The 23,428-nt window shown below is 54.9% G+C and overlaps 2 protein-coding genes across 6 annotated transcripts in view; both read left to right on the forward strand.

Annotated features, from left to right (window-relative positions):
- The window catches only part of GAS7 (growth arrest specific 7), a 218,107-nt gene extending 198,952 nt beyond the window's left edge, over positions 1-19,155 (forward strand). For 3 of the 5 annotated variants that reach the window (XM_049638099.1, XM_049638102.1, XM_049638100.1), the window contains exons 10-14: positions 4,873-5,001; positions 5,591-5,714; positions 10,282-10,361; positions 11,669-11,767; positions 12,835-19,155. In XM_049638099.1, coding sequence (XP_049494056.1) covers positions 4,873-5,001; positions 5,591-5,714; positions 10,282-10,361; positions 11,669-11,767; positions 12,835-12,948 — 546 coding nt within the window. In that variant the 3' untranslated portion in view covers positions 12,949-19,155. The other 2 variants (XM_049638101.1, XM_049638103.1) reach the window with 2 other exon arrangements.
- Positions 19,156-22,495: 3,340 nt separating this feature from the next.
- RCVRN (recoverin) overlaps positions 22,496-23,428 on the forward strand; it is a 2,297-nt gene continuing 1,364 nt past the window's right edge. The window contains exon 1 of the mRNA XM_049635360.1: positions 22,496-23,019. Coding sequence (XP_049491317.1) covers positions 22,639-23,019 — 381 coding nt within the window. The 5' untranslated portion in view covers positions 22,496-22,638. The remainder of the gene's footprint in view (positions 23,020-23,428) is intronic.

Genomic DNA, 23,428 nt, shown 5'->3' on the forward strand with positions numbered 1-23,428 from the left:
CACCTCGCCACCCCACCCCGTGATGGTCCTCTGCACACACAGGGCGGAATTCATGGCTCAAAACGGCGAGGACGCACACAGGGGCTCTATAAAGAGCTGGGGCGGGAGGAAGAAACTGTTACCGGACTCCCCGCTTCTGAAGGATGTTAGCGCCCTGAGACTGGGTTGACCCCAGCTGTGAGTGAGACCTTCTGGGCTCCCAGCGAGTAACACCCTAACGCATCGGGGGCCTCCCTTCTCGTGTCCCGGCCCCAGGGGCTCTGTCCTCTTTCTGCAGCCGGCTCTACAAGCTCTGAACGGTCGCCTGCTGGGTCCCCAGGAACCCTGGTGGCATCTACTCCCCATCAGCAGGACCCTTGAGTCTTGATTGTCTATAGAGCGCTTAGCAGGTGACAAAATGCTCTCCGAGGCACCATTTTCTTCGCACCCCCACCACTGCTCTGACACCAGCCGGGCGCCCCGCAGTTCTGGTGTCCCATTCCACGGGGCAGCAGCTCCATCCCACAAGACTCTGTCACGATTCAGATGTCCGTTGCAAGTAGGAGGCTCGGAGGTTACCCACACCTCCGTCTGAACGGCGGCTGCAAGATGGGGTTCCCACCGCACCCTCCTCGGGTTTGATAATTTGCTAGGAATTCCAGAACGTGTACTTAGCTTTCCTGGTTTGTTATATATTAAAAGACGTCATAAGGGATACAGACGGACAGCCGGATGAAGAGGTGCATGTAGGGCGAGGTCCAAAGGAGTCCCGACCCCAGGAGCTTCTGTCCCTGTGGAGTTGGGCTGTACCACCAGCCCGGCACGTGGGTATGCTCACCAACCCCAAAGCTCTCCAAACCCTGTAATTTACAGATTATTTTGGAAGTGTGATCACTCAGGCACGATCACTCATTAGCTGAATCTCCAGGCCCCCTTCCCTCCCCAGGGGATGGTCGGGATGTTTTAAGTCAGGAGTTGACGAAGCAAGGCTGACTTCACTCCGTGCACCCGATGGCGGGGGGTTTGTGAAGAATGCCCACGAAACGCAGATTTTCTATGAGAGCCGCTGGTGGCCTTAGGCAATCACAGTAGCAGCCGCGTGGTCGTGTGGTTAAATCCAAGAGGCTCCAAGGGTTTATCTACCCGCCATGGGTCATATGGCTTCAAATGCCCGAAACCCATCTTACTGTCTGCTCCAGAGGGCTCATTGAAATTCCGCTCTGAATATTCCATGTCAGGGGCAAGAGCTCTTTAAAAAATGCAATTTTATCTCTGCCTCAAAAATAAATGTTAAAAAAAATTTTTTTAAAGGGGCACCTGGGTGGCTCAGTCAGTTAAGCGTCCCGACTTCGGCTCAGGTCATGATCTCGCGGTCCGTGAGTTCGAGCCCCGCGTCGGGCTCTGTGCTGACAGCTCAGAGCCTGGAGCCTGTTTCAGATTCTGTGTCTCCCTCTCTCTGACCCTCCCCCATTCATGCTCTGTCTCTCTCTGTCTCAAAAATAAATAAATGTTAAAAAAAAAATGCAATTTTGTTATGGCAATCTCTCAGGCTTTGCTAGTCTGCTGGCTTAAGCCACAGCTGATAGCAACAGGCCGAGAAAGAAAGAAGATTACTGTGTACAAAAGGAAGTTAGACCTGACTTCAGCCGAAGAAGGGAAAATAGAAAAGTTCCTTCTGATCGAAGAAAATCTAATCATGCAGCAGAGGCCATGCACTGCAGACAGAAGCTCTTAGGCGGGGGACAGTGGGAGTCAAGAGACATGAGCCTTACGTCCGTGCCATCGCTCACAAGCGTTGTGACCTTGGGCGAGTCTTAGCGTCTCTGGGCTTCCCTTTTTTTTTTTCACATGTGACCTCAAAAGTTTGGATCAGCTCAGTGGCTTGAAATGTACTTGAAACTTGTTGGAACTTACTCCCACGGGAATGCATTTTACACGGGCAGCCAGAACACACAGGTACCCGTACCCAGCTAGCCACACACATGCGTGGCTGAGACCAATGTTTCACAAAGGCGCACTTGTCCTGTCTGAAATGCACGGATGTGTCCTGTTCCCGTCTGGTCTGTCCTCGTCAGAAAGTTGGTCCTGACCCTAAACTGATCTCACAAATCTCAGGAACCCACCATTCGAGAAGCACAGGACCAGATTGTCTGTGACATCCCTTCTGACTTGTGATTTCTGTGATTGTCTTCCGATGTGGAGGTGAAAGACAGGAGGGGCTGGCCAAGAGTTCCAGGGTTCTGGAAAGGCAGACAGTGGCTCCAGGGGCCTGTCCCACCTGAGACAGCAGGGAGGTCATGAGGACAAATGTCTAGGAAGGCCTTCCACCATCTGGATGGAGAGAGATGCTCAACAGTTAAGAATGAGTATAAGAGGACACTCAGCCAGAGTTCTTAAAGAAAGAATTAGCCTTTTTTTTTTAATGTTTATTTATTTTGAGAGAGAGAGTTGGAGGGGCATAAACAGAGAGACAGAGAGAGAGAGAGAGAGAGAGAGAGAATCCCAAGCAGGCTCCACACTCAGTGTGGAGCCCACTGTGGGGGCTTGATCCCACGAACCATGAGATCATGACCCGAGCTGAAATCAAGAATCAGATGCTTAACCGACTGAGCCACCCAGGGAGCCCCCAAAAAGTTAGTTTTTTAGGGGCCCTTGAGTGTGTCAGTCAGTTAAATGTCTGTCTGACATCCGCCCAGGTCGTGATCTCACGGTTTGTGAGTTTGAGCCCCACATTGGGCTCTGTGCTGACAGCTCAGAGCCTGGGCCTTGCCTCGGATTCTGTGTCTCCCTCTTTCTCTGCGCCTCTCCTGCTCATGCTCTGTCTCTCAGTCTCTCAAAAATAAATAAATGTTAAAAAAATTTTTTTTAATTAGTTTTTTTTTTAAAAGCACTTAAAATACAGGAGAATCCATGGGTCTCTATCTATGGGATTGCCTGTGTATGACAACCAGTGGCCTTATGTTTCCAGAAAGTCATTCGAAATCTGGGGAACGGATTTTGGTATATTGGCAGGTTCTTGGGCCCCTCCCCCAGACCACAGAACTGGGGGACTGGAGCCCAGGATGAATGTTGAAAACACCCTCAGGGGGTCACTCCTGGGCACATGGAAATCTGGAAATCAATTCCCTTTGTAGGCCCTGGGAAAGAGACCCCAGAGTTACCGAGTGAGCAGGCTGAGTTACCCCTCACAGACCCCCCAGTCAGGGGCAGGTTCCTACGAAAGCTAAGTTTGGCTACTCCTCCCCTGATCTGTATGGGAAAGGGATCTACGCAGTCCTCAGTGGCTGCTCTCAGGCCTGAAGCATCTTACAAGCTGCCACCAGATGGGGGTGTTTTCCTCTGCAAGGCAACTTCAAGGGACACAGAAAATTCATAGGAAGCCTTTACAACTCACAGCAGGGGGAGAGGGCTGTTTGGATGGCCTGCCCTCTATTAGCCTTTAAAGGTCATCTGACCACAAAGGTGTCAATTTCTGACCCTGGGCATTGGGCACTGAAGATTTTGCCATTCTCCCAGGTAGTAAAGGGGCACCTGGCCCGCATGGGCTCCGACCAGACGCTGCAGACACAGTGGGGGCAAAGCCAGCAGGGCCTCTGCCCTCTTGGAGGTCACAGTCCCGAGTATTTGGTGGCTTAGAGCTGCAAACGCCCAAGTCCTGAGGTCTCCAGAAAAAGAGACAATGTAGCCAGAACCTGGTGAAGAGGAAGACAGAGAAGTGACAGATGTCCAGTGTTGGGAGGTCCTGTGTCCAGGATGGTTCAGCTGTGCTTTTCAAAGGCACTTCTGGGACAGGTGCAGGCCGAGAGACCCTGGAAGGCCATCAGGGGGGCCCATCAGAGGTTGAGTCAGGGGCTTCTGGGAGGCCGAGTGCTGAATCTGGGGGGAGGACTGCTCTGGGAGGCTGAGCCTGGGGGTGGGGAGCTCCAGGAGGCTGGGGGGGGGGGGGGGGCAGGGGAAGGGGCCTGGGGGGGCTCCGGGAGACTGAGTGGAGGGGTGAATGAGACTCTGAGAGTGTGAGTCCTCTGGGCTCTGATTGTGCCTGCAACAGACCCACACTGATCTGTTTTCTCATCAAACATAACCTATGTTCACACACACACACACACACACACACACACACACACATTTAAGTAAAATCTCTCCTGAAGAGAGTGGAGTAGGGAAAAGGGAAGGAATAAAAGAGAAAGAAAAAGCTCGAAATACCCCCGTCACCCAGCGCCTCTCTGGCCCTCGAAGGGCGAGGCCGGCCCCTTCTGGCGGGAGGGTCCGTGCACCTGTCCCCATGCAGGCGGGAGGGGTGAGGAAAGCCTTCCTGGGCGCAGCTGTGAGCTTCTCCCGGCCTCCAGCAGCTCCCACCGGGGCTTCCTCGGGCTCTGAACTGTGTCCAGACCACCTTTGCGGTCCCAGTGCCTGGCACGTAGCAGATGTTCAACAAAGAGAGCTGACTTGAGTTCCTCTAATTAAATGGCGTCCGTGTGGCAGTCGCTGTGCAAAGTGCTTGGGGACACAGAGGTGGGCTTTTGGTTTCTGCCCCCAGGAGGTTCCCAGTGGGGAAGGGAAGGGTGACGGGCACCTGAGCAAAACCCGACGGGCAGCTCTAGGAATCGAGAGGAGGCAGGAGGTAGGAGGCAGCGGATGAAGGGCCCAGAAAGCTTCGGACACTAACCAAACCCTCGGTCCGTTGGCGTGAACCCCGGGGCCTCGCCAGCTGAGGGGACCTCCTCTCACCGGAGACCTGACACCTGGCGCCTTCTTTCTGCCTTCCTGTCGGGTGGCCCAGGCCACTGTCCCCGAGTCCACCTTCCCCTGTGGAGTTGGGGAGAGCGCCCCCCTCCTCCTCCCGCGGCGGCCGTCCCGGGGCCCTGAGCGCGTCCCCCCTCCTGTCCTTGACAGCTTCATAGCGAGGTCGAGAAGCCCCTGATGAACTTCCGGGAGAACTTTAAGAAGGACATGAAAAAGTGTGAACACCACATCACCGACCTCCGTAAGCAGCTTGCCAGCCGTCACGCCGCAGTGGAGAAGGTGAGCGGCCCGGGAGGCCGGACCTGCTGGGAGCGGGTGGGCCGGCTCCTCCGTGGCAGGGGTGGGGGGCGGGGAGCGCCAGCCTCCAGCCCCGTCCCAGCCAAAGGGGCAGGGAGGAGCCGCTTCCCCGTGGCACTCGGGTCACTGCCACAGGGCCAGTGGGAGACACGGTGGGGCTCACTCAGGCACACGCACCGTGCTTTTGTGGGACAGCCCCCGCTGGCTCGTGTGCTGGTCCACAGGCCCTTCTCCGGGCCTCCCGGGGCCAATTCTCTCCTGAGTGCATCGCTCCCCTGCCAAGGCCTGGGAGGTCCGACCTCGCCAGGAGCTGCTGACCCCAGCGCCTTGGGGAGGGGTGCAGGACAAGGGATGCGTACTCCTGTGGGCACCCCCGAGTTTGCCAGCTGCTGCTGGCAAAGGACCCATCCGGCCCCCAAATGGGCTGGCTGGTGCTTCCGGCCACTAAGCATTGCTGGGAAAAAAACATCACGAACCAGGGGGAAGAGAGGACTCTTATCCGGCAAGGGGGAGGGGGGCCACATAACCCGCGGGGCCCTGTGAGCAGCGTCCCCGTGTCGTTGGACCCCAGGCCCGGAAGGCCCTCACAGAGAGGCAGAGAGACCTGGAGATAAAGACCCAGCAGCTGGAGATCAAGCTGAGCAACAAGACAGAGGAGGATATCAAGAAGGCGAGGAGGAAGTCCACGCAGGCTGGTGAGTGCGGCCAGCCCCGCCCCCCCGCCTCTCCTGCCCTCCCCCGACCTTGGCCTTGGCTGCACTGAAAGGCCAGGCTGGGGTGGGGGCGGTGACACCGTGTCCTGTCCCTGCAAGGAGCCCATAGCAGAAGTAAAGACCCCCCACCTCCCCAGGGAGTGATACTCCAAGGGCTCGCCCGTGGCGATCAGGGCTCTCCTGCCCCAGAACGGAGGCCCACGTCTTGTTCAGTGAAATAATAACCAGATTTCACCTTCTCTCGTGAAGATTCCCCCAGTTGAGTCGGTTTCTGCTTCCACCTTGTGGCAAAAATTAGCCGATGCACAAGAAGGGTAAACCAGTAAAAAACTTAGTAAATATTCCTTCAGAAAGCCAGAGTTGTTGGGTTTTTTTTAAGGTTTATTTTTGAGAGAAAGAGAGAGAGAGAGAGAGAGCAGGGGAGGGGCAGAGAGAGAGGGAGACACAGAATCCAAAGCGGGCTCCAGGCTCTGAGCTGTCAGCACAGAGCCCCATGCGGGGCTCGAACCCACGAACCATGAGATCATGACCTGAAATCAGTTGTTTAACCGACTGAGCCACCCAGGAGCCCCTAGAGACCCAGAGTTTAACCGCCTGCAAGGACAATGCGTGTTGCCCTCCGGGATTAAAGCATGTGCTGTGATTAGGGTTTGGATCAGATGGCTTCTGAGTCTTTCCCACCTCAACTGCTGGTGAACTCGGGACAGTTCATTCATCATAGAACAAAGGAGCCACCGTCTGGACGTTACGAGATACAGTGGCGTAGGAAGAGCGGATAGCAAAGCAATGTCACGTAAACACAACATTCGATGGAAAGATCTTACAATGCCTGGTGGTAATTGGATCCAGAAATAGAAGGCGTAATGTACTTAACCGGGGGTTGAGAAGGGAACCCCAGGACAGGGAGAGGCTATTTAAATTCGTTTAATTTATTAAGTTACTTTAAAAATAAAATTCTGTCACTGCTTGGCAAAACATTGTAATCAGCACCTAAGAACATAAACTCTTCTCCACTGGATATAATCACTATGAACACTTACGAGTGTTTGAATTTAAAAATAAAAATTTTTTTTAATATTTATTTTTGAGAGAGAGTGAGAGAGGACAGAGTCGAGCGGGGGAGGAACAGAGAGAGAGGGAGACACAGATTCTGAAGCAGGCTCCAGGCTCCGAGCTGTCAGCACGGAGCCCAACATGGGGCTCGAACTCACAAACCATGAGATCGTGACCTGAGCCGAAGTCGGATGCTTAACTGACTGAGCCACCTGGGCGTCCCCTGTACATCGGACTTCATAAATGGTTGAATAGTGTCCAAGTGTGTGATTGGCCCCGAATTTATTTCATGAGTTCACCTGGTTGACGTTTGCAGGACTTTCAGATTCGTCAGCGGCCGTGATGGTTGTTAGTGTCCCGGTATCTGTGTGTATGTGAGACTCAGTCCTCGGATAGAGAGAACACAGGTGTGGATTTTCTGGGTCAAAGCGTTGTGTGGGTTTGGGTGGGCATTTGCAAATGGCTTTCCAGAGAGGTGTGCGTGTTACCGAAAGTAGGGATGTCCGTTCCCTAAACTCCGGTCAGCGCTGTGTGCGATCCGACTTCGACACCATAGCTGTCTAGTGAGCATCCATATTGTGTGGGTAACTCAAGTTTACATTTCTTTTTGAGTGAGTTTGAGCATTTTAAAAACAGACTTGTAGAGGTCACGTGTGACTTTTTCTTGTGAACTGATGAACTCCTGTCCTGTCCCCAGTTTCTTGTCGACGTAGCTGGTCTTTTTCTGACAGATTGGTTGACGAGGATTACGTTTCTGTGTCAGGAAAATTAACCTTCTGTGGTTTGAATTGGAAATATTTTTCCGGGGTTGCCCTCGATCATTTAATTTTGGTCTTTGTGTTTCTTTCTTTTCTTCTCTCTCTGGCTTGTTTTGTTGAATTTCTTTGTACAGTGGTCCCTTTTCCCTTGTAAATTCTGGGTTTTGTGACTGACTTAGACCTTTCCTTTCTGCATATTTTTTTAATCACTTTTTTTGCCTTTGACCCCAGATTTCAAAAATAAATATGTAAATATTTGCCCCGGTGGGCGTTTATTTTTCCTCACACTACTGCTCCTTACCACGTTCCTCAAGTCCTGATTTCTCGTGTTTTCCTTTCTCTTGTGTTCTAGATGAATCTTGCGATTTGCTACTTCTACTAAATTTAAGCCAAATTTAGAAAATGTTGCATTTTCACAGGCCGGGGGCTCGGTTACCTTGGCTCTCTGGTTTTGCTGTGTCTCCATTGGGTGCATTGCCATCAGACAATACGTCTCTTATCCCTAAAGTTTGGAATTATTTTGTGATGGAAGTGACTTGTCCTTGTCCTTGGATCTGATTGTGAAAAAGTCTACCTTTCCGAAACCTTTTCTATGTGCGAGGTGCCCGGCCCCGTGTGTCATAGCCTCCGCATTGAACCCCCCCATTCCTGCAGGGAGGTATTTCTATGCCCTTTACAGGCGAGAAAGCAGATGGCAGGTGACAAACATTCCCCAGGATCACAGTCATGGAGCCCTGTTCCCCAGAATCTCACCTTCTTTTCTTCCAAAGACTCCTTGTCTCCGTTTCTCTGGACAGCATGTTACCCAGAAGATGCCTCCTTTTCTTCTCTCCTTTCTTTTCCTTCCCTCCCTCATCCTTTCCAAGGCTGCTGGAAGGGAGCACCTCTGGGTCCTCAGGGGGCTTGACCTCATTTGTCACCGTCACCCCCTTAGCTCGCGTTACTGTCGCGCTAACTCTGCCTGTGTCCGTTCCAAACACCAGACAGGTATCGGGTGACTTAACTGTCCACATGACCCTGTGAAGGTACTGTTGTTTTATAGATGTTTGCATAGATGAGGAAACTGAGGCTTAAGCAGGTTCATTGATTTGTTCAGGTTCCCACAGCTCCTACACAGGGATGCCGGTAAGACAGCCCGGATACTCTGGTTCCAGAATCCACATTTTCCCACTCAGCTTGTTCAGAAGGGTACCCTTGGGCTACTTGGAGAGAAGACACAGTCTCCTTCAGCTGCCCTATTTCCTGGTGTCGGAGAAGTTTTCCGAAGCATGTTCTCGAAATCGGGATCGACAGAGAGGGCTTTGGGAGTTTTATCATTGTACGTTTGTAGGGTGATATGCCGACCCCCCTCGGCCAGGCGGCGGGTGGGGGCTGGTGGGAATGTGTTTGCAGTGAAGCATACACTTCCTTCTCTCCTGGTCATTCCGTCTTGGGATCGGGGACCCATTCGCTGGCCATAGATCAAAAGCAAAATGAACACAGCCCTTGACTGGGTTCTGTTACTCAGCCCCGTCTCCCAGCTGGCTAGGTATAGTTCGGTAGAGGGGGTACTGAGCTGGGCCCTGGGTCACGTGGACACGAGTCTCCCTGATTTCTTTCACCTCCATTTCAGAATACCCGTGAGCCAGGGGATATTATTAAGTAACTTTGAATTTGCTGGAATTACCATACTAGACCTAAAGAGCGAGCTTCGGGTTGGCTCATGAGGTTTTCCCGCCGCGAACAAAGACCACGATGCCTTCCCGTCTCTGGCACCCTGCGATGATCAGAAAACCACACTGAGACGGAGCCACGTGCTCTGGTGGTACCCCGGCTGCGAGGTGCATGCCACTCACCCGAGGCTCTTCTGAAAATGCAGTTTCCTGTTCGGCAGGCCTCCTCTGTGCCCAGAGACCTGCATTTCTAGCAAGTTCTCCGTGCACGTTGATGCTACAGGTCCAGGAACTGTGTTTTGGGTGATGAGGTTCTTGGTGCCTGTGTACTTAGTAATGTTTGCGATTGTTTTTACATAAAGCGTGTTTTCTTTCTGGTTAACGAAAGGCTTCAAATGTACCTGCCGTTACAGAAGGTAGTAACATGCCAGCCATCGAGATTGAGTAGTTATGTTGGTTTCCCGTCTCTCTTTTATGAAATAAAATGCCGTGGGAAGAGCTCATTCCCTCCCACCTACCCTGTTTCCCTCTCTTTGTCACCCCTGTCCTGGGATTGATATATAGCTGCCAGTGCATGTTTTTGTACCCTCGCTGCACATGAACGAGCCACAAACCATCAGACATGTTATTTTGTGTTTCAGAATTATATTCTGGGGTGCGCGCGCGCGCACACACACACACACACACACACACAATTTGCAGACTTCCTTTTGAACTCTTGGCTGCTTCCAGGTTGCCGTGACATGTTTTAAAACCAAGAAGGACCCTCCAATGTCAAATGAAACTGGGATCTTTAGAGAGGGAAGCTTTCCTTGGGCTCATGGTAGGATTGGGGGTGCCCTGGGAGCACCGCACACGTTCGCACGTACACACGCTAAGGAAACCCTCATCCTGAGTTCTTGGTTATCTGGGGTCAAGTTCCGATGGGCACTCCGAAGCTGTTCTCTCGTGATGCTGGGTGGCCCCTTTCCTTTGCTCTGCTTTCCATCTGTCCGCTTTCCAGTGGCTTCCACGACCCAGGGACACGAGAGGGCAGCCATGGTGAGGACAAGACAGAGTGTGATGGTGGCTGATGGTCTCTTCCAGGAGATGACCTCATGCGCTGCGTGGATCTCTACAACCAGGCCCAGTCCAAGTGGTTTGAAGAGATGGTGACCACCACACTGGTGAGTGAGCAGAGATGTGTAAGCGTGTCGGCACAGGGACCCGTGCTCAGGAAGTCCTGGGCGGGGGGGGGTGCTGGCGTCCGTGAGGATGATGGAGTGGAGGTGGCCGTCGAGGTGGTCATTAGATCTGCTCTACCGCCAAGGTCAAGACCTCGACCCTGAGCCAGTCTGTGTGGATTCAGATCCTGCTTGGGCACTTCCTAGCTGTGTGGACACAGGAGAGGGTTGAGTCTTACTGTGTCCTCCTTGGCTGTCCTCTGAAGGGTCAGGGTCATCCAAGGATGCCCTCAGCCAAATGTACAGTGGTGCCTTTAGGACAAATAGCCAGGTTGTAGGACGAATGACCCTTCCCACCCCCAGAAGGATAAGAAGCACGTTTGGAGTGGGATGGGAGGTAGTAGGTACTTAGGGAGAATGGGAGGGGAGGTCCCTGCCCAAAGGGCACAGGGAATAGGCATCAGACCCCTTTTCTTTTGCCTTCCTGAGTATTTCTTGTGAAGGGAGAGCATCTCCTCCCCAGCACCCGTTGGATTGGACAGTGAAGCGTGGTTGGCACTTGGGCCATCGGGTTGGACGAGAAGGGAGGTCTTGGGCCAGGCATTATTGTCTCCACCGCCCAAAGCTATCCTCATCCATCCAGCACAGGACAGAAGAACTCTCTGCCTTCCCCACGTGTCAGCCCCCCAGAGCAGATTAGAGGCCTCCCCCAGGGACAGTGACCCAGTTTTCCTCCTGGTTAATCCCCTAATTAAGCCCCCCTGACTTACCCTCCTTCCCTGTTAATCACTTAGGCAGTGACCTAGTTGTGCCCAGAACAGCAGTCTGATCCCCTAAATTCCCAAGGTGCGGAACCCTCTAGAAGCCAGAGGACAAACCCTTTCTCTTCCGTTTCCCAATGGCCATCCCCCCCCGCTCCTTGCTTCCCCTGACCTGGTCTCTGGTCTGCACCTCAGCACCCGGAATGGACAGAGGAGGGGAGGCTGTTCCGCAGAGGCCCAGGGACAGAGTCCCAAGTGTCAGAGGCACAGAACCTCCACACGTGACCTCTTTGTCCACCTCGTCGGGGAACTAGGGCTGGGTATGCACTGGTGCAGAATCAGGAGTCCGAGCCCGACAGACCCTGCTTTGAACCCCGCTGCTCCCCCCGTAATGCCGCGCGCTTTGGGCAAGCGATGCTTGTGTGTTAAAATCATCGAGGACAATTAAGTCGCGTGTCTTGCATACAGGGCGGGCTGGGACCTGCATGGTGGGAAGGTCCCCCGAGGTGAGGGCGCAAGCTCAGGGCTGTGTGGTCTCCTCCTCGGCAGGAGCTAGAGCGGCTGGAGGCGGAGAGGGTAGAGATGATTCGACAACATCTATGCCAGTATACACAGCTGCGGCACGAGACAGACATGTTCAACCAAAGCGTGAGTTCCCTGCCCGGGGCCGGTAGGACCCACGGGGCGGGGCGAGAGGAGAGCCACCCTGCGCTGGGCTGGTGAAGGTGGTCCGTGGCAGGTGCTGGAACCCACGGGCCACATCTTGGGAGGGGCTCACGGTCTGTTCTGCACGTCCGTGTGGCTCCATCCCAAGCACGTGAGCTGGAGACACACGTGAGCTGTTCCCTTGAGGAGAGAGAAGGTCATGACCATTGAAGTACTGAAGGCCTTATCGCCTCCCCTGGCAAATGTCTTTTTTTGTTTGCTTATTCATTTATTTATTTTTTAAATGTTTATTTATTTTTGAGACAGAGAGACAGAGCACAAGCAGGGGGAGGGCAGAGAGAGAGAGGGAAACACAGAATCTCAGGCTGCAGGCTCTGAGCCATCAGCACAGAGCCCGACGCGGGGCTCGAACCCACAAACCATGAGATCACGACCTGAGCTGAAGTCGGACGCTTAACTGACTGAGCCCCCCCAGGCACCCTGAGTTTATTTATTTATTTTGAGAGAAAGAGAGTCAGAGAGAGAGAATCCCAACCAGGCTCCATGCTGTCTGCACAGAGCCCAACACGGGGCTTGAACCCACCAACCATGAGATCATGACCTGAGCTGAAGTCAAGACTCAGGCACTTAACCGACTGAGCCACCCAGGCACCCCCTCCCCTGGCAAATTTCTTACCACCTGCCTGCTCACCCCCAAAATAATAAATAACCCAGAAGTGTTGTTCAAAATCTCTAAAGCTGAAGTTCTATCTGCCATGTTCTTGGATGGTTAAGGTGGGGACAGATGGAGGAGTTCCCGGACTGGTGGCCATGGGCCACCCTGCCTGGTCACGCAGGCCTGTGGGCTGGAGGGCAGAACGGGGACAGGAGCCTGGGGCTCCCTGCTCTTGCAACCCTGCGTACAGCCGTCCCTCCCCAAGGCCTCCCTTGGGTCCCCCACGACCTTCTAGAAAGGCTACTCCGAAGGCCAGAAGGCATAAGCAGCGTGGCTCAATGGTGCTGTCCCCAGCCGCCACCTCTGACCACGTCCCTTTCTCTGTCCCTTACAGACAGTCGAGCCTGTGGACCAACTGCTTCGGAAAGTGGACCCAGCCAAAGACAGGGAGCTGTGGGTCAGAGAGCACAAGACAGGCAACATCCGCCCCGTGGACATGGAGATTTAGACGGGCATGCACGGCCCCGGGGGTCCTGCCAAGGAGAGGGGCCGGGGGGTCCCATGGAGAGCAGGTGGCCAGGGGGCTGCTGCTGAGTGCAGCTGTCCTCCCGCCCACTGTCCGGGTCTGCTGAGCTGGTGATTCCAGAAAGGCGGCCCCGCCGGGAGCTGCCCGTGTCCCCAGGCCAAGAAGACCGATCCACAGCCCTGCCCTTGTCTCCGAGGCTGAAGCCCCCCGATTCCTGTCCTGTGCTTGCTGCTCCGAGAACAGACTGAGGCTGGAACTTTATGGTCCCTGCTGCACCCTGTAGGGGTCACATCCCCACCCAGAGCTGGCTGCGTCGCACGCTTGTGTCCCCGGAAGCCCCAAGGCCCTGCCTCCAGCTGTGTGGCGGGCTTTGGAGGGTCATGGGAGAAAGGTCCCTGTCTCCAACCCAGGACGAGGGTCGGAATCGTGGATAGAAGGCACCGTTCAGCTCAACAGCCCGCACCCAGAACCTCTTGCGGCCCGCCCTCTTAGTTTTTTTTTTCCCCCCGTTGCATTCTGGAAACCCACATCCTGGCTCTTCCTTTGCCACTTTTCATCGTCTGGGGTCTTGGGAATAAGGCCTGGTTCCTCTCTACCCAGACTGACCCTGCCTGGAGAGGTCAGGACGGAACTACCTCATTCAGCACATCGGCCCCAAGTCAGAGTGTTGAGTCGTGTTTTTATATTTGGTCAGGCATCTCCTGTCAGGTCTCTGGGCTGGAAACCTTCCTCCAACCCAGCCCTCGGCTGTTTCCTCAAGGAAGCTCCCGCCCCCACCCCCTCCCGGGCTCTTACTGGGGCTGGGTCGGTCCCCTGTGGGAGATGGGTTGGGATGGGTCTTTGCCACCCCCAGAGGGCTCCCCCTGCTTGTGCGTGGGGGGTGGGGGGGTGACTCTCCAACCCCCCCCCACCGGCAACCCCCATGAGGCTTTCGCTCCCTCGTGGACACCGTGCGGACATGGCAGATGGTCCTGGCTTCCAGGCAGTGTCCTGTCACCTTGACCTCCGCTTCTGCACGTTCCAGAGCCCTGCTTGGTGCTGGTGCCCCCTTCCCCTTTTGCCACCCCCCCCACCGAATTCCTGGGAAAGCCGGGTTGGTGCGTGACTTGGGAAGCTTTCAGCCCGTCCCATTGGGTCCTCGTTCATCAGTCTCTCCCTTTATAGAAACACGGCAAACAACCTGGTGCAGCATCTAACCCTGAGAATTGGCTCCAGGGGACCCGTAGAAGTGCCCCCTGAAGGTGGGCGTGGTCACACGGCCAGCAGGGGGCAGAGTCTAGCCCAGAACCCGTGCCCTGAGAGCCCATCTTTCTTAGTTCGTTTTTCCCTTCGATTACTTTGGACGTGCAGGGTCCATACCCCGCCCCCACCCCACCCCCCAACACACACAAGGTCACGATTCTAAGAGCACAACTCGCTGGTCCCTGGGTCTCACGTGCCGGGAGTTGATGACTTCAAGTCTTTCGGCCCCTCTTTCACTGATTCAGAATTACCGCCTCACAGCTTCTAGTAGAAAGATGCTGAGTATTCTAGAGCAAGCCAGACGTTGTCGCTTTTCTTCTTGAACTGTCCCCGACCCAGAAAGGCCAGCGTGAAAGCCTTCCCCAGCACGAGAGTGTGAGAATGGGTGTGTCCCTGCCACGGAGGACCACAGCTTCCAGATCTGGGGTTGGTGCCCATGACACCAGCGACCAATTTTAGGATGTTATTTCTGGGTTTCTCTATTCAAAATGGGTGCTAGCAGTCATCGCTTTGTGGCTTAGTAAACTAATTCGTGGGTGATTTTCAAATGTTCAAAGCCAGCAAGTAGCCTTGTTACTAACACAGATATTTTGAGTGCGATACGTACGGCTCGTTGATTTTGTTTTCTCCTTCCCGTGTGAGGATTCTTGAGTCTTCCTTTGCTCCCTGGGACAGGGGGAGCTCTCTTGCCTTTTCCAGGGGAGCCTGGATTGGGCCCCGTGTGGGCCGGTCTATTTTCCGGAATCATTCTTCCCGCCCCCCCCCTCCCCCACGTTAGTACACACTTCTTTTCTTTGCTTTTCGTTGTCCTCTCCTCCTCCGTTCGTTGGGAATTTAGAGAAGGCTGGGCAGTGCGCTGAGATCTGGGGACAAGACCGGGCACGGGATCTCTTCGTTTGTGTAGACTTAGACTTTTTTCACCGGGGCTCTTGCAATTCGGCGACCTTGGCATTCACACCCAAGTACTCTCTGCAGCATTGAGGTTTCCTGAGATCCTGTTAATGCTGGTAGATCCGCGTTCATTCATTCACTCGCTCACTCGTTCACTTATCGAGCGATACTGGGCATGAGCCAGGAGGGGTGCTGGAAACGTAGCCGCATGTGAGACCGGCACTCTCTCCCCATCCCCTTTGTTCTCCACGCAGACAAGGGGCTCTTGAGAGGTCTTTCTGGACAGTGAGAGCATTGCATCTGTCCCACATTCGACCCACCTGGAGCCTGTAATGAGAACACAAACCACCGCCAGTGTGGGGTCCACCATTGGATGGCAGGTGGACAGGTGGACAGTCACAAGAGTGTAATCACCTGGTCACCAGAGCTTGCAGCCCGTATCCGACTGGGATCTCAGAGATCTCTCTTGTTTCTTGTAAATAACTCTCCTCTCTTCACAAAGAGGAATAACGAAGCCCAAGGCCGGCCAGCGAGCCCAGTGATTGAAGAGCACGGTCTATTCATGGGGCTCCTGCCCTGGGGGGGGAACTGAGCTTAGGGTGAAGTCTAGAATGTCCCAAAGCGAGCTTTGGGAGTAGCGTTCTGTCTCGTTGTTGCCGTTCTCTTTTGTTCTTGCGTTCGGGTTAGAAGAGGGTGTGGCCGGGCGTATTCGGGAGTGTGTCTGGAATGTTCCTGAGCACCTCCATTGTTCTCTTTCTCGGAACAGGTGGGTCCTTCTCCCTGCCCCCCGGGAAACATGGACGCACCTCGTTTGGTCAGTGAAAGCCAGATCGTTGAGAAAAGAAATGTAAGACAAATGGTGTGCAGAGTAAGTCGGTTTCCACGACAGTGTCTGGGAGAAATCTCTTGTTCCTTCTTTTTTTTTTTTTTTTTTTTTTTTCCTGTCGCCTTCAATCACTATTGCAAAGCACCGGCCAGCAGAGCCATAGGGTAGCTGCGATCAAGACCACGTTGGGTCTCCTTTCTACCCTCCACCCCCCTCCTGTCGAGCCAGGAGCATTTCTGCAGTAGGAGGCCCCCCTCATCGGGGCTGGTTAGCAACTGAAGCAGACGGGAACGCTGTGCATGTGCACAAACCAGGGCTTTCTAATCCCTTTGTGAGAACCAGTCGATTACTGGATGAGTGGATGGGTGCATGAACATCTCGGGCTGAGCCAAACTCCCTTCTTGGAAACACAAGCCATAAACTTCAAAGGACAGCAAAGACTTTGGCTCGTTTTAAGTGATTTCGCTTCCAGCCGTGCGTGGCCTTGACAGGGAGATCTTAAACAGGATCCTGTGCTGGTGGTCGTGTAGACAGAGAAAGCACTTTAAAGATGTGAAGTGAGGTACAGATCTGCATATTCCCCCCCCCAACCCCCTCGCTCCTCCAAGACCTACTGCCTTTTCTTTTCTTCAGGTTTATCGAGAGGTATTTGACGTAACAGTATCGGGGCTCATTGATGTGCAGTGAGAGTCCCCCCGGCCCGTGAGTTTTGACAAATGCACCACCAAAATCAACATAATATTTCTATCACTCCTGAAAATTCCCTGTGGCTCCCTTACGGTCGATCCACTCCTGTCCCCCTTCCCCCCACTCCCGCTGATGGGTTTTCTGATGCTATGGTGTTTGCCTTGTCTAGAATGTCGGGGAAACGGAGTTGCCGATGGGGCCCTCGCGCCTTCTTCCTCTCGGCTTAATGCTTTGGGTCACCCACGTGCGTGTGTCACCAGCGTGTCCCCTTGTCTCGCAGAGTAGCGCTCCGTTGCACGGGTGGGTGACCCACGGCAGCTTCCCCGCTTTTTGAAGCGAGTTGTTCGCGCCCGTGAGTGGTTTCCGGCCCGGGGTCTCCGGCTTGTTTGCACGGCTGCTTCCTGTGTCTCCCGAGGCTCCTTTTCCAGATGCCAGCTGTGCCCACAGTGGTTCTTTGTGGTCCATTTGAGGCTTTTGTGCAGAAAGGGGCCAGGGAAGAGGGGGGAAGGGGGCCTCCCACTTGTGTCACACTGTCGGCTGGCAAATCCACGCACTCCCGGGGACCCTGGCTTCAACCCCCCGCCGTGGCCCCGGGGAAGGCACTGAGCATTAGGGGGTGTGGAAAGCGAACGGACAAAGCGGGGGGTGAGAACTCGGGGCTGGCTCGTCAGCGGCCTTCCCCTGGATCTGTGTCGCTTCCTTGGGCTGCAGGTGTCCGTTCTGGTCTCCCCAGGCTCCTCCAGCTACTTCGAACGCTGTCCCCTTCTTGTCTCCAGTCCCTCACCTGACACCCGGTCGTGCCTGGCCTGGGCCCCACGGGCGCCGTCGTGCACGCTGGGGTCTGGAACCTGCCCGAGAGGGGTACCCTGGCACTTCTCTGTGTAGACGCAAAGCAGAGCTAACATTAAAGAGTTTCCTGAGCTGGTGAGAATGAGGCAGTTCCTCCCGGGCCCCTGAAGGAAGCAGAAGTCATTACCTTTTGGGTCTCGTCCGCCCATCTTTGATCGCGTGTGCTGAGGTCTTCGGGCGTGAAGAACGCGTCTCTTCCCGTGAGGTTCCTGTCACTGCCGGAGCCTCATTCAGCTGGCGGTCACATCGAGCCAGGCGTGTGCCTGCGGCCCGCTGGGTGGTGGCCAGTGGTGACGGAGTTAGGACCAAACCCCACTAACGCCGGGCAGGCTATGGGCGTGACCCCCAAGGTAATGACTCCACCAACCGTGTCTTGCTTAGGTCCTGCTCAGTGGAAGGTGAGCCCTTGAAGGCAACCAGGCACACACCCCCCCCCCCCCGCCCCCAGCAAACAGAAGACATTCCTGGGTCCAGGCCAGGTGAAGGTGTTGGCCGTGGAGCCCAAGTCTGCAGGGTCCCATGCTTCGTGGGCGCCTCTGGGTCGAGATGTGCCAGGAAGGACTCCCAACATCCCCCCCACCCCCGCGGGAGAATTTTTTTTTGTGGACGGTGAAGGACCCAATCCTGTTGCAACAGGCTTGGGTGGGAATAAGACGGGTGACGACAACCGATGGTTCGTTTTCCTTGACCCTTTAGATGCTGGCGCGTGGCCCTGTCTGGAGCCTTTCTGTTGGGAGGGTTCTCTGACGGAGACGGGTGGCGGTGGCCTTCGGATCTCTCTGTGTGCCGTTCCGGGGACATTGATCCTTGGTGTTTGAGAGACGTTTCTAGTAGGATTGCAGTGGTGGAATGCAAAAGGTCTGGGCTAGCAGGTGCCGTAATGGGGACGGTGTGACGTGGGGACAGAGAAGGAAAGCATATGGCGTCAGGGCAAGAGCACTGGACTGGCCCCACTTTGCTGCCTCATTCGTCCTGTAACCCAAAGTGAAGTCACATTCCCTCCCGAGACTTCTGCACTCCCCTGTCAAGCGGAGACTGGCCCTTTCTGGCATTGCACTCAGCAGACTGGCTCTTAGCAGCCACGTGGACCCAGGAACAGACATATAAAGGGACACCAGCCGTCCTTGGTGACGGGGGGTCCCAAATTGGCATCACTTCCCTTCCCTTCCTTTCCCTTCCCTTCCCTTCCCTTCCCTTCCCTTCCCTTCCCTTCGGAAGAGGAGATGGGGGCCGGGGGCAGGGGCAGCCCTTTCACAGACGAGCACATCAGCAAAGCCCGTGACAGTGGAATTTTCTAACAAAATAAACTTGCTTATTTGGTCTGTTTTCTGTAACTTTTGCTAAATACTTTATACATTTTTAATGTTAAAAAGCTGCGTCTCCTGCCAGCATTGCTCATCCTGGTATGAATGTGTTTACCCCACATTGTATATCCTTCCTTCCTCTGGCTGCCTAGATCAGTAAATAACATCGATGTACCATAATTTATAAGTAACACTGTTGAAACTCTGATCCCTATGGAGGCTGTAACTCGCCCTTTCCTCCGGTCCCCCGGCTGCCCCCCGCCCCGTCCCCCGTAATAGCATTTGTGTGTATTAATGCTAAAGAACTAATGTTTAAAGGGTTTAAATTTTGAAGGCGTTTGCTATATATAATTGTTCTGCATTATTATAAAGCGTTTTCAGGAAGTTAAATGCTCTCTCTCTCTCTTTCTTCCCCTCGCCCCCCCTTTGGCTCTGTGTATACACTCAAGATGCTTACATTCATCCCATGTAAAATAAACTGTCCAGAGACACTGGGGCCTGCTGGGTGACCCTCCTTCCTGGAGCCCGCTGTCACCCTCTCCTTTGTATAAATGGGCTCAGCATAACCACAGGGCACCCAGGGGTGGTGATCATTTTATGCCTGATGTCTTAGCAGAGGGCACCTAGGCACTGACCGCCCCCCCCCCCAGATGGGTACCACGATGCCAGACCCACGCACTTGGCCCTGCTCGGCCCCCTCCCCTGGTGCCTAACGTCCCTGTGGACAGAAGTGGCTCCTGGCTTTTGTTTCTCCCTCCCTCCATCCATCCATCCATCCAACCATTCATCCATGCGGTAATTACCGAGTATGTACTCTATCCCAAACACCACTTTAGGTCATGGGGACGCATCGGCGAGTGAGCCCTGCCCTCGTGGACCTGGCTTTCCAGCAGGGAGAGGCAAACAAAGAAGGTCGACATAATAACGAATCTAGCATGGCTGTGGAAGGTGCTAGGTGTTCGGGAGAAAGAAGAACAGGGCAGGGTGTGAGGCTGACAGTGGGTACGTCGCAGTATTAAAGAGGGCAGTTGGGGCGGCCTCCTTGAGAAGGCGGCATTGGATCGAAGGCAAGGAGACCCGGGTGGTGGGGGAGGCAGGTGCGGGATGGTGGACGGGGACAGCTTCTGTGGGGCTTTGCTGGTCCTTGAAGGACTCTGGCTTTCACGCCGGGGAGGGGTTTCTGAGCCAAGGAGCACACGGCCTACTTCATGGCTGTGGGGCTGGCTTCACAGCCTGCTGGGGACAAGGACAGAAGCAGGGACCAGACCGGTGACCGTGCCTGCAGGAGGTGGTATCGTGGAAGTCAGGGAAGTCGTCAGGGGCCGGATGTGCCGGCACACTGGGGTGGGGTGTGACAGGTGCTGACGGGACAAGACGGCCCCAGGACTCCAGTCCAAGCCACCGAAAGATGGACAGCCATTTAGTGCAACAGGGGAGCCGTGGGAGGGCCGCCCGGACACCCTCTCCACACCCCCTTTCCGGGCACCAGTGCAGATGGGGGTGCCGGCTCCAGTTCCAGGACAAGCGAGGGAAGGTCATCTTGTCCTTCAGCTCCAAAGAAGCGAAGGTAGGAGTTGGGGGTGGCATGAGTGTGGCGGCCAGGCCCCCGTGAGCGGCCAAGATAGAGCTCCTGGCTCCGGGAGGGACCGACCCGGCCTCTGGGAAGAGACCGCTTTTTTCCGTGGAGGCAAGGCCGGGATGGGGAGACACAAACGGAGGTCCTCTGGTTGGGGGGCCGGCCTCCTCCCCAGCACCCTCTGGGGCTCGAGGAGAGTTTATGGCCCCAGCTCAGACTTAACAAACCCATTCACAATACATCATCTCCAACAACTTGTTTGACTAAGGCGCATACGCATAAACTCTCCCTCTGATAGAAGATGTTTATACAGGTTTTCAAACAAACCCCCCAGGTCATGACCCCTCTCCCAACAGCATCAACACAGCTGCCTGTGGTCTTTTCCACGCGGCGGGGCCCTCCTGGGTACGACAACCTGAGGAATGTGGACCCGAAGTACCAGGCTGCTTCCCACCTGGTTCTGGCTCCTTCCTCCTTGGCCTTGGCCAGGGCAGAAGGCCCCAGGGCGGAGGGGGGGGTCTCTGACTGCCTCCTGTGTTAACCCAGGGCCCTGTCTCCTTGCCCACCACCTCTTCTACTGCCAGGGCAACCCCAGCTCTTGCAAAAATGGAGCTTCTTAGCCCCTCACTCAGGCCTCCTTGGGAAAGGAGGTAGTTGCAATATAACAAAAAGACCCCGAACAGAGAGCCTGGCAGACCAGGGCTTTCCTTCCGGCTTTGCCGTTTAGCAACGTGTGACCCAGGCAGGCTACATGCCCTTCTGGGCTCCATTTCCTCCCTATAATATGCCTCTCCTGATCCGCAGGCCCCACGCGGACAGGCCCAGCACGAACAGGCATTTCTAATCACCTCCCCCATCTGGTTCAAGGGCAAGAGGTGAAGCCTGTGGCCTCACTTTCATGGGCTGAGGTGGATTGGTTTGTTGGTTGGTTTTTGAGTTTGGTGACTGTCCTATTCCCAACTGCTCTTGAGAACAAATGCCTCGCTATGGGATAGTGAAGTTCTAGGAAAAAAAAGAAAGGCCTTCCATTACGAAATCACATGCGCTCACAAACTGGTGGGAAAAAATAGTAAGTAAACACAGAGACACACAGAAACACCCCCAACATTAAGGCCTCCTGAGAAATCCTCTGGAACCCCAGGGGTCAGCACTGAAAAATCTGGTAACACTGGGCCGTCATCTCGGATGACCACATTCACATGGCTTTGACCACAGGCAGCCCCTTCTGTGTGTGGTACAGGCCTCACCACCTGTCTTGTCCCTGATTCACCTGCTTCGCTCACTTCCTCCACCTGCTGGCCCCTGAAGGCAGTCTACGTTTTGATCCCTGTTGCAGATGAATAAGAAGTAACATGAATTTAGCACTGACTGTGTGCCAGGCTCTAACTGCATTGCGTGTATTAACTCATTTTAGCCTCAAAATAACCATGAGGTAGATACTGTTTTTATGCCTTGTCACTCAAGGAATATTCACCGAGAGCCCAAACCTGCCAGGCACCATTCGGGCAATGGCAATGTGGCTGAGAACAAAACAGAGAGAATCCCTGCCTTCACGGAGCTTTCGTTCTGGTACAGGCATAGCACACGGGATCATTAAAAGTGAATCAGGAGGTGTACCTGCAAGGGAGGAAAATAAAGCAGGGTCTGGGGCATGCAGACGGCTGGCAGCGGGGTGCGTTGTTGTAAATAGTCAGTCCAGCTTGCTGAGAAGGTGACATTTGAGGAAAGCCCTGAAGGAGGTGAAGAATTTGAGGAGCACTGTAGGCACAGAGAGGTTAAGAAACACGCCTAGGGTCACACAGCTAGTAAGTTGCAAAGCTGGGGTTTGAACCGGGGCTGGCTCCAGAGCCTGGCTTTTAAGGGTTGCGGTATAGGGCCCAATGCAAGATGCCACTCCTGTCCCTGGGACCTTCAGAGTTTGGGGTGGGGGGAAAGACAGGCCGTGAGCCTCATGGCTTCTGGAAAGCTGGAGTCGAAGAGGAGGCGGAGGGACGGACAAGGGGCAGCAGGGAAGGCCAAGGCTTTGGCTCTGAGGTTTCTGACCTCCTGCCCTGTCCTCCCAGAAGGCCGAGATGGATTGGCCACCTGCTGTCAGCTCTTTATTTTAATCTTGGGGGGGGGGGTCTTGGAGCTTGCACCCCGCCCCCACCCGATCCCGGCCCCTCCTCCCTCCCAGTGCTGGGGTGAACCCGCCACACGGCCTCTCATCTGCCAGCACCTTCTCCTCTGCCTCCAGCAGCACCCGCCTCTGCAGCCAGGAGACCGCGTCGCTCCCACCCAGCCGCCCGGCCTCACCCATGGGGAACAGCAAAAGCGGGGCCCTGTCCAAGGAGATCCTGGAGGAGCTGCAGCTGAACACCAAGTTCACAGAGGAGGAGCTGTGTGCCTGGTACCAGTCCTTCCTGAAGGACTGTCCCAGCGGCCGCATCACGCGACAGGAGTTCCAGAGCATCTACGCCAAGTTCTTCCCCGAAGCCGACCCCAAGGCCTACGCCCAGCATGTGTTCCGAAGCTTCGACGCCAACAGCGACGGCACCCTGGACTTCAAGGAGTATGTCATCGCCCTGCACATGACCTCCGCGGGCAAGACCAACCAGAAGCTGGAGTGGGCCTTCTCCCTCTACGACGTGGACGGCAACGGAGCCATCAGCAAGAACGAAGTGCTGGAGATCGTCATGGTCGGTCTCCAGCGCCCCGTGGTGGGACCGGGGTCACGGGCTTGGGGGGCGGGGTCAGGGCCCCGGCCGCCGCTGCCGCCCCCGGGGTGTGGGGGTGCCCCGACGGGGGCCGGGCCGGCAGGTGGAGCGGGGATCCCAGCTCTGGGGCTCAGGGGTGCTGAGTGCACGGGAGGAGGGGTCTCCAGGGTTTCTTCTCTCCCTTCCTTCCTTCCTTCCTTCCTTCCCTCCCTCCTTCCCTCCCTCCTTCTTCTTTTCTTCTTTCCTTCCTTCCTTCCCTCCTTCTTTCCTTCCTTCCCTCCCTCCTTCTTCCTTCTTTCCTTCCTTCCCTCCCTCCTTCTTTCTTTCCTTCTTTCCTTCCCTCCCTCCTTCCTTCCTTCCCTCTTTCCTTCCCTCCTTCTTCCTTCCTTCC

This window comes from Panthera uncia, chromosome E1, assembly GCF_023721935.1.
Source record: "Panthera uncia isolate 11264 chromosome E1, Puncia_PCG_1.0, whole genome shotgun sequence".
Taxonomy (NCBI): domain Eukaryota; kingdom Metazoa; phylum Chordata; class Mammalia; order Carnivora; family Felidae; genus Panthera; species Panthera uncia.